We start from the raw sequence: 16,208 nt of genomic DNA, 5'->3' as shown, positions 1-16,208 counted from the left end.
GGTCTCTATCTCTGTCGAATAAATAAATAAAATCTTTAAAAAAAAAAAATAAATCTTTTTAAAAAAGATTTTATCAATTTTTTGAGAGCGAGAGACAGCAAGAGAAGCAGACTCCCCATTGAGCAGGGAGCCTGACACAGGACTCGATCTCAGGACCCTGGGATCATGACCTGAACTGAAGGCAGACGCTTCACCCACTGAGCCACCCAGGCGCCCTGACATAGACTTTTCAAAGCAATTAAAATAAAGCACAAAATAGATCAGACACCTGTCATATCAATAAATGTAAATGGGCTAAAACATTAAAAAATGTTTAAAAAGCCATTCAGATTGTCTCACAAAGCTTAATCCAACTCTATGAGTCATGTCTAAACCAAGTAATTCAGAAAGGCTGAAATCAAAAGATCAGTAAAGTTTCAAGGAAAATGTGAATTAAAAAAGCACAGGTAACTATCAATATTAAACATGGCAAAGAAAAATGCAGTTTACTACAAAGATTTAAAGTATTAATATCCCTGTGTTAAATGACATTGCCTCACCATGCATAAGGCCACAACTGTAAATGCTGCAAGAAGAAACAGACTGGGAACACATGAGTAGAAAATATCTAATTCATTTCTCCATCCGTGATGGTAAGCAAGGATACGAAGACATAACTAACATAATTAATGGGGGAGATATAATTGGTATACACCAAACTCACAAAACCCGATTACATCACAAAGAAAAATTCAAGTCCCAAAAAGTAGAAATCACAGACAACATTCTCTGATCACGATGCATTGTAACTGGAAATAATGGATTATGAAAGCACCTACTACCTGAGTGGAGAGGTGGAACTCAAGCCTGAGGTCAAAGAAGAAATCAAAACCAAATTATAAGAGATTTTAAAAAATAGTGATAGAAATACCTTCTATTAGGACCTATAGGATACGACTAAAGCAGTGCTCAGAGAATTCATAGCCTTAATATTTCCTTTTTTTTCTTGTTTATCAATATAAAGAATTAAGCCTCCAACTCAAATTTTTTAGGAAACAAGGAAAGTACAAAGAAGATTTTAATAAAAATAAAAGCATAAATTAATGAATTAGAAGCCAGAAAAGGGTAATTACAAATAAATCAATCCTAAAGATGGATCTTAGGGGAGGGGAGGTTGGTAACCTCTTAGCTAACTAACCTAATCAAGAAAAAGGGGGATGGGGTGGGGGAGAGAAGCACAAAATATACAAGAAATAAGGATGAAATCATCATTTAAAAGGACGGTAATTTGTTCAACCTCATGCAAGTAAATTTGACAACTGGATAAAATGAATACTTTCCTAGACAGACATAATCTACCAAACTCATTCAAGGAGCAGAACAATTCTAACAGATCAGTTATTACAGGAGAATCAAAGAGCTACTCTCCCACCCCAAAGAAAGGCACTGGCCCAGACGGTTTCATAGAGGAGCAACTAATCGTGAAACCCAACAAAAATTTGTTCCAAAAAAACTGAAGACTAATCTCACAGATGCAGTTGCAGCTAAACCCCTAAGTAGCCAAGCTAATCCAGTAATATACTGAAATATTCACCATGACCAAGTGGGATTCAACCGGGAATGCAAGGATAGTTCGATGTTAAGGGAGCTCTATCATTATTATTAAAACATTAAAGGAAAAAAAATATCATCTTCATAGACACTGAATAGGCATTTGGTAAGCTTTAGCTTCCATTCTTAATTTTTTTAAATTCTTAATAAAACAGGAATACATGGACACTTATTTAACCTGATAAAACATCTGCCCCCTGAAACCAGCATTTTGCATGATGGGGACGGGGACATCCTAAAACCTTCTCATTAAAGTCAGGAATGAAGCAAGTGTGTCCATTATCACCACCATTTTTTTTCATTGTTCCAAGAATGGCAGCCAACATTATTAAGATAAAGAAATTAAGGTATAAAACTTCCAAACTAGGAGGTAAGATTATCATTTGCACATGATAAAATAGAGTCACTGGAAAATCTAAAACCAAATGGAAAAACCATTACAAACAATTCAGGAAGGGGGCAGGAGTTAATAGCCTTTATATAGGGGCACCTGGGTGGCACAGCGATTGAGCGTCTGCCTTCGGCTCAGGGCGTGATCCCGGCGTTATGGGATCGAACCCCACATCGGGCTCCTCCGCTGGGAGCCTGCTTCTTCCTCTCCCACTCCCCCTGCTTGTGGTTCCCTCTCTCGCTGGCTGTCTCTATCTCTGTCAAATAAAAATAAAATCTTAAAAAAAAAAAAAAAGAAAAAAAAAGAAATTAATAGCCTTTATATAAATAACCTCCATTTCAGGAAGAAAAGACCAGCCAAAAAAAAAAAAAAAAAAGTAACTATCCAGAATTAAACTTTTAAAATGTGCAAGATCTAGATGAAGCAAATATGAAAACATTCCCAGGGACACAATAAAGTCTGAACTGAGGGTTTCTCATGGTCCTGGAGGGCATTAACAGAAAAAAATTTTTTTTCTTTCTGAATTATAAATTTCATGCAATCACAGAAAAAAACAGGATTTTTGTTCTTACCCATTCTATAGTTCAGTCAGAAAAACAGCCAAGGAAATTAGGCCCCCTCCCTCCCCACATAACAAGAAACATACAAGCACCACAAAATATTAAAGAACGAACCTTGAAAACATGATGCTACGTGAAGCCAGTTGCCAAAGATCACATGCTATAGGGTTCCCTTCTTAGGAAAGTCCAGAATAGGGAATTTACAAAGAAGGGGAGTGGGGTGGGGGGTCAGGGAGTGACTGCTGATGGGTAAGGGGTTTCTTCTTGAAGTGATAAGAATGTTGGGATGGTTGCAAAATTCCGTAAATATACTAAAAAACCATTAATTGTACACTTCACATGGGTGGGTTATATGGTATGTGAATTCTATTTCAATAAAGTTAAAATTCTTAATGTATTATAACTCTAACAATTAAAACAGCATTGCCCTAATGATTTGAAGATGCTTGCTTAGATCTGTACCTCACACTTTTAAAAAAACTAGAAGAAACACTAGGGAACTTAAAAAAAAAAAAAAAAATCTCAGCATGAGGAAGGACATTCTAAGTATGACACAAAAATCCAAAGGCCCTAAAAGGAAAATACAGATTTCACAAAGACAAATGATAAATTGGGGAAACTATATGCAATTCAGATGACAGAGGCCTAATTCCATCATATACGAAGAGCTGCTGTAATTCAATAAGGACAAACCCCCCCCATTGAAAAAATGGACCAAGGAGATGAGTTCAAAGATAAAATAGCTCCAACATGAAAAGATATTCATCCTCATTCATGTTAAATTTAATTTAAAACTACACTGTGATCCTACTTTCACCGATGAGGTGACCCATCTGAGAAGTGTGATACCATGTTGTGATGGTGAAGGTATAGGGGAACAGGCCGTCTCACCCACAGTCATCTGAAGATGTCACTCAGACTACATCTATCAAAATTACAAAGGCGAAGACCTTTGATTCAGTGTTTCCACTTCTAGAAATTTATCTTGTAGTTTTATTCACACCTTGGTGACATGTGCATGGTTACGTATTGTCACACTGCTTGTAAAGGCAACAGGCTGGGTCCAGCGTATACAGAGGACTGGTCAAATAAATTACAGCTCCCCCTTGCTATGGAAAACTGCCCACAGAAGGAAGCAGCTCTTTAGATTAGGCTGTAAAGCTAAGTGAAAAAGGGAGGTGCAGGACGATGTCCCAAGTGTGCTAGGTCGTGCAGAAAACCATCTGGAAGGACACCCAGGACAACACTGGCTGCCTCTGAGAAGGGGAGCAGATAGTTGTACAATAGGAACGAGACGGAGACTTCGGTCTGTATACCTCTTCATTCCTTTCATATCCTGGACCACATGAATGTCCTACCTTGTCTAAAGACAAACACCAGGGATGCCTGGGTTGCTCTGTGGGTTAAGCATCTGCCTTTGGCTCAGGGCATGATCCCAGGGTCCTGGGAACAAGCCCCACATTGGGCTCCCTGCTCAGCAGTGAGTCTGTTTCTCCCTCTCCCTCCGCCCCTCCGCCTGCTTGTGCTCTTTCTCAAACAAAATCTAAAAAAAAATTACAAAGATACACATTAAGAAAGGAAAAAGAGCAACAGTGTAAGCACAATGATGAATGGCAACCAATCCTGAGCCATAGGACAGAGCCAACAGGGAGACAGCGGTCCCTCTACCCTTTTTCTTAGAGCTCACACGCATGAGCCGGGGTGGGGGGTTGATGAATCTTAACCAGGGTGGAGCAGGACATGGGGCTCGATCTCACAACTCTGAGATCCCAACCCTGAGCTCATGACCTGAGCTGAAATTAAGAGTTGGACGCTTACCTGGCTGAGCCCCCCAGGTGCCCCAAGAGTGTCCCCTTTGAAGAGACGATGCTAGTTCATCTCAGAGAGCTGTTGCGCAGGAACCCGGGCCTACGTTACCAGAGCCTCTGGGTTTTGGTTTTTCCCAAGAGACATTACAAATCCAGATTTTATGCAAATCTCCCTATTTTCAAATGTTTCCAAATACTTCAAATTTTAAAAAAGACCTTATGGTGGCTAAAAAAAAAAAAAAAAAAAAATCGGATCAGAGAGTTTGGTATTCCTGGCCTAGATGGTCAAGGAAGACAGAGCCCTGGAGATCACCAAGTCCACACCAAGTCCCTAATTTAACACACTGAAGAAGCAAGGCCCAGAGAGAGGAAAGACATGCCCAAGATCACACAGCAAATCAGGCCCCGAGCTGAGATCCCCCCGAGGACTGTGTGCATTGTCCTCCTCTTTGCCAACAGTGCCGGAAAATCACGGTGAGTGAGACAGACATGGTGCATCGTGGGGTCCCAGGCAGGGGGCTGGGGTTGGGGTCAGAGACGGCTCCTGGGGTGGTCATCACATCCCTTGGGAGTCAGCCAAAGGGGGTGGGGGCGCAGCACAGGCAAAGGCCTAGACCATGGAGAGCCCCGGGCAGGGTCATGGTGGGTGGACGTTCTGGGATTCAGACGGCATTCCCTGCTGGGATCTGACCTGCCGAGGCCTGAGGTGGGAAAAGCTGGGTGTGTCCAGGAAAGACAGTCCCTTGGCCCGGACTCAGTGGGCAGAGGCAGGGGACAGGCGGGGGCTGGAGAGGCATGGGCAGAGGGACAGTGTGCACTCACACTTGCGCAGCTCCAGGCTCTTGCTTGGGCAGGCCAGGTGTTGGCCCGGTGGGTTCTGGGTCCTCTGCAGACAGGCCAGCATGGCTGAGCTGGGGGCCCGCGGTGGGGCACACTGCGCAGCAAGGTCCCTGTGAGGAGGGAGATGAGGCGCTTGTCACTTGGACTGCTTCGTGCCCGCCTCCCACTTCCCTTGGCTGGGAGTTGCTTCCAGCAGCCTCCCCGCTATCCAGCAGAACATCGGAGACTCTCCGAGCAGATACCCCTTCTCCCGTATCTGACAGATGAGGACACTGAGGCCTGGAGGCATCAAAGGAAAGAAAGGAAAAGAATCGGGGCGCCTAGGTGGCTTAGTCGGTTAAGCATCTGCCTTTGGCTCGGGTCGTGATCCCAGGGTCCTGGGATCCAACCCCACATCGGGCTCCCTGCTCAGTGGGGAGTCTGCTTCTCCCTCTCCATCTCTTGTCCTCCCTCCTGCTTGTGTTCTCTCGCTCTGTCAAATAAATAAATTAAATAAAATCTTTTTTAAAATATTAAAAAAAAAAAAAAAGGAAAAGAATCCAGGTCTCGGGTGGGCCCATGACGGGGACAGAACTGACCTGTCCCACATGCCCTGGCCCTGCTCACTGTGCAGGTCACTTCCTCCGAGGGGCTTCCCTGATGCCCCCAGGCCTGGTGAGATCCTCACCCCCTTCCCGCTTCCTCAGCAGGTTACCCATCCAGCCGGGGGAGCCTGTGGCTCTCTGGTCACCACCTGTGAGTGGGTCTGTCCCTGCCCTTCAGTTTTGAGCTCCTAGAGAGCACAGACCCCACGTGGTCACCTTTGAGAGCTACACGGCAGGGTGGGGGTGGGCGCCCAGGAACTGCCAGGGGGTGCACGGGTGTCCCAGCGTGCTGAAATGTTGTTCTGGAGCATTCTCACAGCACCCGCACGGGGAGATGTCCAGGACAGCATTCCTGGGAGAACACGCAGTCTCCAACCCTGACGGGTGCTGAGCCTGAGCCCTGAGCCCAGGTCCCAAGGGCCCCCAGGCTTCCCAGAACACAGAGCCCCTGAGGGGCAGGTGCACACAGGCCAGGTGGGGTCTGCCCTGGAGGCCATGAAGAGAGGGCGGGGCTTCTCTGCAGGGCCCTCCCTTCCTCTCTTCCCGGTAAGGAGCCAGAGCCAGTGGCCAGACAGCCCTGCTGTCCACCCAGCCTGACCCCGGCCCCCCACCACCTCCTGACCCCACCCCGCCCCCACCAGTGTCCTGAGCAGCCAAGCTGGGCCAGCTCAGTCCTCCTGCTGGTTCTTAAAAAAAAAAAAAAAAACAGGTGTCTGGAGCCCTTAAATTCTGCTGCTTTCTTCTAATAATGAAGTATTCATGAGGAAAAGCCTTTTTTCACTACTTTCTTAAGATACTAATTTCACAACAAGCTCCTTGTTACGGCGCAATTATTCCAATCTTGAATTTCCCCGAGACGGTTGCAGCCTCCTGTCTGTCCTGGCCTCTCGGTAAATGAAAGACAATCACGTAACCACCTTTCATTATGCTCTATTTTACTTTCAGCAAAGGTACCCTGAAAGAAATGATTTACTCTGAAAGGGACTTTTATTCAGTTTCAAAACCAATTTTCTCCTATTACTGTCTCAAAAAAAAAAGAAAAAAAAAAAAAGAAAAAAAAGAAAGTAGGGGGTGTATGGGGGAGGGGAGGAGGTTCTCATCCCCCCACCCCCCAATCGCCAGCCTTAACGCAGTATCCACTTCTCGGCTTTGATTTCTGGTAATTTTAAAATATGCCATTACAATCAGGCAGAAATTATACAGTTTAAAAAGGGAATGAAGTGGGGTTTATAGCAGGGATGAAAGCCCTTGACAGCAGGAAGGAGGCACTGCTCCTGGGGGACAGGGGACCTGGGCCCTTTAGGACATAGGCGCACGCACGTTCTGCCCCGCCTGGACACCTGGGGACACACGGGCAGGGCGCCGTCCACGCGCACTAGGTACATCTCCGGAGACGGGCGCGCCGCCGTCCACCTGTGCCCACAGTGCCGCGCCCCTCCGCACCCCCTGGCGCCCTCGCATGCACATGCAGCCTGTCCATGGTCACGCACAACCGCGTGCGCACCTGCAAGGTACGAGGTCAGCGGCGCAGCCTCTCTCCCCGTCATGCCGGCCCGGCCGGGTATCCACTTCTCACGGCTCTGACACAGGGTGTGGGGGACAGAGGGGAGAGCCGGAGAGGGCGGCCAGCCACAGGTGAAAGTCCTCTCCCCCCACAGATGCGGAAACCAGAGCCAGAGAGGTAGCACCCCGCCCAGGGCCACCCAGCAGGCAGTGGCTACATGAGCCTGCCCCCTCACCAGCGGGTAGCCGCCAGGACCGGGCTGGAACCCTGGAACCTACATACCCCTGCCCCAGTGTCCACTGTGTGACCTCAGGGAAGTTACTGCCCCTCTCTTGTGAGAGAGGCTCCCTGATCCCTCCCAGGTCATTATCCACCAGCATCCTGACCATGCCCAGCACCCCCTACCCCTGCAGGTCCTCCTCACCTCTTGCCTTTCACTGGATGCCAGGGGCCCAAGAAGCCCAGCCCCTGTCCAGGTCCTCCCCTGCAACTCCCCACGGGCCACACATTCCAGCATGCTTTGCAGCTGAATGGGGCAGGCTGGGGGCTGTAGTTGTTGGGGATGAGGGGCTGGCTGCCTAATCTGGGGCCTCTCTGGACCCCATCAGCTGCCCTCTCAGTGGGGCTCTGGTTTTCAGAGTGCTCCGATGGTGGACGCCTAAGCAGTTCTGGGAGCTGAGATGTCACCAGCTCAGGGGGCAACAGAGGATTCCCCTGGAAGGGACAGGATCCATGTTCAGGCCTCAGCTCAGTGCAACAGCCTGGATCATTTCATCCCTTGCTTCTGGAGGCCCCACAGCCCCAGAGACCACCTTCCCTTGAACGGGAGGGGTTTTCCTCTCTGTGCCTCTAATCCCAACTCACTGCCCTTTTTCCCAGGAACCCCATGTCCTGCTGCTGGGGCAGGTGGGGGGTCAATGTGGGAGGAGACAGGAGCCAGCCGAGCACAATGACGAGTGGGTTACCACCAGTTCCCACATCATCCCAACCATCTACAACAGGACGGTCAGACCCCTCTCCAACCCCAGAACAGAGCCCAACCTTCTTTGCCTATCCCCACCAGCTCTCCCTCTGCCCACAGCACTGCCACCCCAGCTTTTTAACTCAGACTCTGGCTCAGCTGTCCCTCCTCTGGGCATCCCCCCCACGGTCCTAACTAATCACACCAAGTTGTAATTGCCAATTTTTATGTCTGTCTCTCTCCACTGGACTGTGAGTTTCTCAGGGGCAAGGACCATGTCTTATTTGTCTCTTTCCCCCGGTGTCTGGCAAAGAGTAATCATTTAATAAATAGGTGCTGAATGACCGGCTGGATCAATGAATCAGTTTTTGTCAGATGAAGTGACCAAGGCCCAGAGAAGCCAAGCATCCTGCACAAGGTCACACAGCAAGCTGGGGACGGGAATAGGGCAGGCGCCTAAAACACTCATGTTCTTCCTGTGACCCCATCCTGCCCCCTCTCTGCTTGGCATCAGCCCATCTGCAGAAAGCTAGCTCCTCTGAGGCCCCACACTGACTCATGACTCCCCCAGCCAGGGACCATCCTGGGAACGCTGCTCATTTTGAAACCCTATCTGCAAATCAGGCTGTTTATAAGCCCAAGGTCTTTTGTGACTTTAATAAAAAAAAAAGGGGGGGGTGGGGGGAGGGAGGGAGAAAATGTCGCAAGCCTCAATGATTAGAATGCTTTGGCATCATTCCTGACGTGGGGGCTGATAAGGCGTCTTATCTCAGAGGCACCCCTAGGAAAAGGTCCCCTCCACCAGATAACGCCCCCAGCTGTCGATATGCCCTTTCATGGCTGAGGATTTAGATAAAGGAAATGTGACAGGGGAGGGGAAAGAAAGGAAGGAACTTTCCAAGTCCGAGGAGGAATTGAGTCTGTTGCTGCTTGCCTTGGCAGAACAATGCATAGGAGAAGGCTGTCTAAAGGCTGTCTTTATTTTTATTAAAAGAACAGGGAATTGGGGCCTTTGGCCGTGCCTGCCTTTTGTCATCTCTCCCTGCCTGTCTGGCTGCAGGGAGCCTCGGGAAGCCCCCAGCCAGCGGGAGGGGGAGCTCACAAATAACGGTACACACGTTAGTACTAATAATAGTGCTGCCCATTTTTCCGATGTTCTCTGTGCCGCGTCCCCCGTGCGTCCTGTCCGTGATACCTCACCGCCACTTCCTAGCAGCCTCTGTGGGTTCTGCTTTTAGCCCCATTTCACAGATTAGGAAATGGTCACAGAGAGGGGAAGTAATCTGCACAAAGTCACACAGCTTTTAGGTGTCACCCCAACCAGAGCCTGCACCCTCAGCCTCACACACATGCAGCCCCCACCCCTGGCTCCATCATGGTGGAGGAGGTGCCCTCCGCCCCCAGCTCCTGAGCAGCTGGGCAGGAAGGAGCCAAGGCAAAGGCCCACTTCTCCCCAGTGCCCAAATCCACTTTAACTCTACTCCAGCAGGGCCTGGGATCAAAGGGAGGGAGGGGAGGAGGGGAAGGAGGAGGAGGGGCTCCCGGGAGGCCACTTACTCCTCCCATAAACATTCGCAGAGGACAGTGTGTGAGGCCTGCGTTGGGCAGGACAATACTGAGAGGAATAAACTGCAGACCCCTCCTCTGGGAGAACCATTCTGAGGTGGCTGTCATTTACCCCCCCCATTCACTCACTCACACTCACTCACTCACTCATTCAGGCAGCAAACACTCCCTGAGCATCCTTTGAGGGCCAGCCCCATGCCATGTGCACTGTGAAAAATCGGTAAGAATGTCCTACCAATGCCTGGGGCCTGCTTCTCCCTCTCCCTCTGCCTGCCATTCCTCCTGCTTGTGCTCTCTCAAATAATAAATAAAATCTTAAAAAAAAAAAATGTCCTGCCAAAGAGAACATCCAGTAAGAACGGACTTCCCACTCCCAAATCCAACCCACTGAAAATGAACTTTCCTGGGGGCACCTGGGTGACTCAGTCCGTTAAGTGTCTGCCTTGGGCTCAGGTCATGATCCAGGGGTCTTGGGATCAAGTCCCATGTTGGCCCCCTGTTCAGTGGGGAGTCTGCTTCTCCCTCTGCCCCTCCCCCCACTCCTGGGCTCTTTCTTTCTCAAAAAAGAATAAATAAAATCTTAAAAAAAAAAAAAAAGAGAGAGAAAGGAAATGAACTTTTCTGGCTTCTCCCTCCAGCTGCTATTTCCCGAAAGTAGCAGGCGGGCAGAACTTTCCCTCATGCACCCTGCAGGTCCGCAGTCTACCCCTTGCCAGGCTGGGCTGACCCTAGAGCAGGGCAGACCTATGCTTGGGCTCCACAGAAACTCGAGGCTGTGACCTCATGAAGGCCATGGCTACACCACTTCCAGCCCCTGTCCTTCCCCGCCCCTGGAGCTGCCTATCTGGCCTCGCTGGCTCTACCCAAGGCCAAAGACCAGCTGTGGCTTGGAGGGGAAGGTCACGTCAGGCCTTTCCCAGTGTCCAGTGGGAGTAGGATTTCACAGAGGAGAGCCAGCCCTGGATGCCTCTGGGTGGCACCTGCCCACACCAGGGCTCTGATTGGCTCAGTGACTTGGAGGAAGTCACAGTCCCTCCCTGACTCTGTTTCCCTCACTGAATCTTGATGGGGGAACAGCCCAGTGGATTTCGTAGGAGGGACTTCCAGCTTGGACATGAGGGGAGGTTATGATTTGGTTTTCAAACAATCCAGTACGCTGTGTGCAGGGCAACAGGCTAGGTCCTCTGTTGGCACACAGGGGGTTCTAGATGCAGTCTGTGCTTGAGGGATTTAGAAGGTTGAGCTGGGATAAGACAGGGAGCTGGAAAAATCCAGCAGTTCACATAAAGCACTGGGGTGGACTGTTAGGACCCTGCTATTCCTCAGGACCCCACGACCTCACAGGGGAGGGGGCAGGAGCTGCCCACAGTTCTCGCCCTGATCCCTCCTGCTGCACAGGAAGCCTTGTTCTCCTTCTCCCTGTCCTGGCCGTGGAGCCTGACCCCAAGTGCCGGGAGCACTGTGAAGTGGTGGTGGGAAGCCCAGGGCCTGGGGAAGAGAATGAGCACGGACTGGGAGCCTGGGAGAGCTGGAGTCAGATCCTGGCTCCGTGGCCCTGAGTCACTTTTCTGTGACAGTCCCCAGCACCACAAGCCAGGCCAGCACGAAGCCTCAGAAAGCTCAGTCCTCCCTAAACAGTGAGTGACTGGAAATTGCCTGCCTCTGGCCAGGATGGCAGGGCAGAGGGACCCTTGCCCAGCAGTGCCATAAGGAGTCTGGGTGCACAGCCCCCTCCCCCACAACAGAAGGCTCCACCGTCTGTCTCTTTCTTCCTCTACCCTGTCTCTCTCCCTTTCCCTTACTCTGCCTCCCTGTCCTGCTGTCTCCTTTCTTTTTTCCTGCTGTCCCTCATTCTTGTTCCCCTCCTGACCCCACTCTCGCCTATTCCTTCCCTCTCTCTCCCTCTTGCCACCCCCCATCCGACTCTGTCTCTCTGCAAGGCAGCCAGAGTAGAAGCCCACCCCCATCCCCCTCCTGCCACTCCCTCCCCCATTCCTGTTCTGAGCCTGAGGCCTTTCCAGGGGACCCTGTTAATAATTAAATGTTAATCTAAAAAGCAATTTGAGCTGCAGCTAGGCAGATCTGGTTAGAGATTACATTAGCATGGAGGAGGTGAGGGTAATTTTCTTTAACCCCTCTCCTGATCTCTCAAGCCCGGGAATCTTCAAGTCACACCGCCACTGCTGATTAAACTGGCGCAGGGATGGGCTGTGGATAAGGGGTCTGTGAAAAGTGATTATTTCCCCACTGCCATTTGGGCCGCAGCACCAGAAGGGGATTTTCACTCTTTTATTTTTTTAAAGGTCGGGGTGGAGGGGCAATTGCCCCCTTCAACAGGAGGCCTCATCTACCACCAGGATTATTGCCACATCCATCCCCACCCCGGCGGGGCCAGAGGTCCCTCTAAAGTGCAAATATGGCCACAAAGCATACCTGGCAGAGACGCCAAACCTGGGCTTGGGAGGCAAGAACTTTCCATTCAGTCTGGGCCCAGACCTGCAGCGGGTACTGGAGCCAGACATGCGGGTAGTTCTGGGCCATCAGGAGAGACCAAAAACTGAACTAATAATCACGAATGCCAGAGGGCAGGCTGCCACAGCTGGAGCCCTGAGGTGGGCACGAGCTTCTCACTGCCACACTTGCAGGCCTGTGGAATCCCTTCTGCTTGCCCCCATCCTGAGTCTCTACCCACTCCTTGAAATTCTACCTGACTTTCAACTGAAGCCCAGGTTCCGCAAGGGCTTCTCAGAGACATGCAAGGTTCTTGATAAACATTTGATCAATAATCGAATTAATGGAGTTCCTCATGCGGCTCTCTCTGATCCCTCCTCCTTGGGTTCACGGTGCTATGACCAGTGCACAGGGGGCTCCCAGGAAATCATCTCCTGAAGGAAGGATGGGCCAGAAGCACAAGGCCGGGCTGAGACAGTGGCTGCCAGGGGCGGGCAGCTCGCCTGAGCCCTTCAGCACCACGGCCAGCTCCCAGTGCAAGTGCCCTGGAGAAAGGGGCAGGGCCGAGCCTGGGAGCCTAGTGACGTCAGTTGCCATGGGAACTAATCTCGGCGTTATCTGCCCTGGGCCGCTAGCACTCCAACCTCTGGAGACGTAACAAATTAAGCACCTACTGTGTGTGAGAGGCTGAGGCAGTAACAGACCCTGACGGAGTGGAGGGGGCATCAGAGGGGCAATTACAAGGCAAGGAGACAAGTGGTAGCCATGATGGGGCCACCCTACCTAGCCTAGGGATGTCATGATCAAAGGACAGCTCTGCTGCCGTCATAAGGAGGGCTAACGATATCGTTCCAGTCTTTGGATCCCAATATCTGAGATTTATCCCTTAACTCTGACGCCTAGGGCACATCCGGCTGAGACTCAGTTTCCTCCTCTGAAAAACGGGTTAATTCCATGGATTGTACAAGGGGTTGTACCACCGATTGTACCAGAAAGGTGCCAGGGTTGTCCTAGTACCTGACCAAGTGGTAGCTGTTATTAGTATCGTCTGTGATTACCATCAGCAGGTAGGTAGTAAACAGCCAGGTGAAGATGCGGGAGAAGGGGTCCAAAGCAGAGGACTGCGCACGCAAGCATAGGAAGACTTGAAAAAAACTGGGGAGTGTGAAGAACTTGAAGCAGCTCCAGGAGGGAGAAGAAACCCTCTCGGTGAGTAACTAAGAGCACCCCGTCTGTGTTAAGGCCAGGCAGGGTCACCAAGGCAGAGGGAACAGGGGCAGGGAGCCCAAGCTCAAGGAGGCAAGCAAGACCCACCTCTGAGGACAAGTGCTGGTTCAGGGCCGGGAAATGCTGAGAGCAGGTGCTGGGTGGATGGAGGGCTCACAGGAGGGCTTGAAAACTGCTCTCTCTCATGATGGGGTGAGGCGGCAGTTGATGCTGCTGGCATCAGACCTGGCTGGCCCTCTCCCAGAACCAAGGGCCACCCAGGAGGCCTAGGGAGTGAATGGGGCAGGGCTCATTCTCATGAAAATGGAAGCCCTAGCTTGGGGAGCAAAGGCCCCCAATCTCAGACCCCCCCCCATCCAGCTTCCACTCCCTGAGAGCCAGATCCCAAGATAGGAAGTGGGGGGTGGATGGCACGATTGTAGAAATCACTTATTCTTCCCCTGGTCCTGGCCTGGACTTAAGAGACAGCCAAATCTCCCTTTTCACCTTCCAGCCAAGGGGTGAAGCTGGGTATCAACATACTGATGTCATCAACAGAAAGGACCCAACCCAGTATTTTTGTTGGAGGTCACGGAACCTCGTGGAGGAGCAACATACAAGTGGAGACCAAAATGATACTGGGTGTTACCAGATGACTCCAGGGTAATGGGTCCAAAAGGGGGAACACTGTGCAAAGGGCGAAGGTGAGACCCATTGTGGAGCTGGGTGCCCCCACCTATCCTTTCACCTATCCCCCTGCACCCCCAGATCCTTGCACCCTACAGTTCAGGGTTAACCCAGTGACGGGGAAGGAGAAAATCTAATGATCAGAGCAATAACAGGAGCTGGTTTTTATTTTTAGTGTTCCCACGGGCTCAGCACTTTACAGACATCACCTCATTTAACCCACCCCACAACCCAAAGAAAGAGAGGATTACTATGGTCTGTGTACACGTGAGGAAACAGAGGCCGGGGATGGGGCTGTCCAGGGCTGCAGGGCAGGCAGTTAGTTGGTGGAGGGGGCAGGGAAACCCAGCAGAAAGGTGGGCCTGGGCCCTTAGACCCCAAGCAGAGAGAGGAAGGGAAGAAAACTAGGCCCAGGGCAGGAAGGCCAGGAATGCTTAGGAGACAGAAGCCCAGGTGGGCAGGGTGGGCTGAGGGGAGGGCTGGTCTTGACTTTGAACCAGAAGCCAAAGATCAACAGATGCTTTAGAGGATCAGGCTAGAACAGAAAGGAGTAGAGCCTTCGGGGCAGGGGGCAGGGAAACAGGACAGGGCGCTCTGGCCCAACAACACCATCAACATACTTATATACATGTCAAGCCCCCAGAGCCACGCCCCACTTGTGTGTGGGCCAGGTGTCCTTTGCTCTTAGCTGGGGTGCAGTGTCTCTAAGCCCCCATCACCTGTCCACAGGGCACCATGATCTTAGCACTGGGATGTTGGGGCCGGACCACCTGGGTTCAAACCCGGCTCTGCTCCAGGATGGCTGTGGGACTGTGTTTATCTCTGGGGAGTTTGGTTCTTCTTTGTGTTTCTATTTCTAGTTTTTCTTCAGTGATTCTCCATCCCTACTGTGGGTGTGTATGTGTTTTTTTAAAGTAACTTTTTGGAAAGGGGTCTCAACCACTGACCACCTGAGGGCAAGGAGCTGGTTGTACTGTAAATTCTTAGCCGCGACAGGGAGCAGTTGCTCAGGGAGGAGAGAGTGGCCAGGGCAGGTGAGGGTGGGTGGAGGGGGAGGCAGGGGCATGAGAAGGCCCAGAGGCTTTGAAATCCAGGAGCGGAGGGGAGCAAGTCTGGTCCAGCCAGCCCTCCAGCGGGTCCTTCCCGCAACTCTTCCACTACAGACCCGTGCTCTGACCACGTGCGTCATCATGTCCCAGCGTCCCAGGGCCTGTTCGTGCTACTCTCCACTCTGCAGGGGCCTGGCTGGGCTTCCATGTGGAACTCACCTCCTTCTCCACTCAAAACTCCCCCACTGGCTTCCATGGCATTTCTAACAATGTCCTCTAAGGCTGTGAACCCCTTCTCCACTCCCTGCCCACACTGTCCCTCTCCCCTCGTTTATCCTGATCTTCCAGCCAACCTTGGGCTCATCCCAGGACCTTTGCACTCCCGGTTGTCTCCATCTAAATACTCTGCCCCGGGGCTCTTGGGTAGAAATACAACGTAATTACAAATTTTCTAGTACCCACAAGGGAAATTATGTCTTTTTGTTTGTTTTTAAAAATTTTAAGTAATTTCCCCACCCAACGTGGGGCTCGAACTCACAATGCTGAGATCAAGAGAGACACGCTGTCATGACTGAGCCAGCCAGGTGCCCTGGAAAATTACGTTTACTAACGTATTTTTTTGATCTAATGTATCTAAAATAGTATCACTTCAACATGTAATCGATATTTAAAAATGACTAATGAGATATCTTATGTTTTTTCCCCACACTAAGTCTTTGAAAGCTGGGGTAGATCTTACCCATACAGGACATCTCAGGTAAGAAGGGGTGGCGCTCTCCATGCCAGCTCTAACTCCTCATTCACACTGCAACTCAAACATCACCTCCTCCAAGAGGTCCTCCTTGACTGCTCCAGCCACTATCCCATCATGGCTACAGTTCCTTCAGTGTCATTACCACTCTGAAATGACCTTATTGATGAATAGTTTAGCATCTGAATCTTCTAACAGAGCACAGACTCGTGTTTGCACACTGGGGCACACAGGTGCCTGGGGTGGGCAGGTGGTAGGGG

General features: G+C 50.7%; 1 protein-coding gene across 1 annotated transcript in view; it reads right to left on the bottom strand.

The window, feature by feature from the left end:
• The window catches only part of FAM222A (family with sequence similarity 222 member A), a 54,938-nt gene that overhangs the window by 19,503 nt on the left and 19,227 nt on the right, over positions 1 to 16,208 (bottom strand). The window contains 1 exon segment of the mRNA XM_034637997.1: positions 5,172 to 5,299. Coding sequence (XP_034493888.1) covers positions 5,172 to 5,299 — 128 coding nt within the window.

This window comes from Ailuropoda melanoleuca, chromosome 12 (genome assembly GCF_002007445.2).
Source record: "Ailuropoda melanoleuca isolate Jingjing chromosome 12, ASM200744v2, whole genome shotgun sequence".
Lineage (NCBI taxonomy): Eukaryota > Metazoa > Chordata > Mammalia > Carnivora > Ursidae > Ailuropoda > Ailuropoda melanoleuca.
The sequence above is the reverse complement of the archived record's forward strand: the minus strand, read 5'-3'. Positions and strand labels throughout refer to the sequence as shown.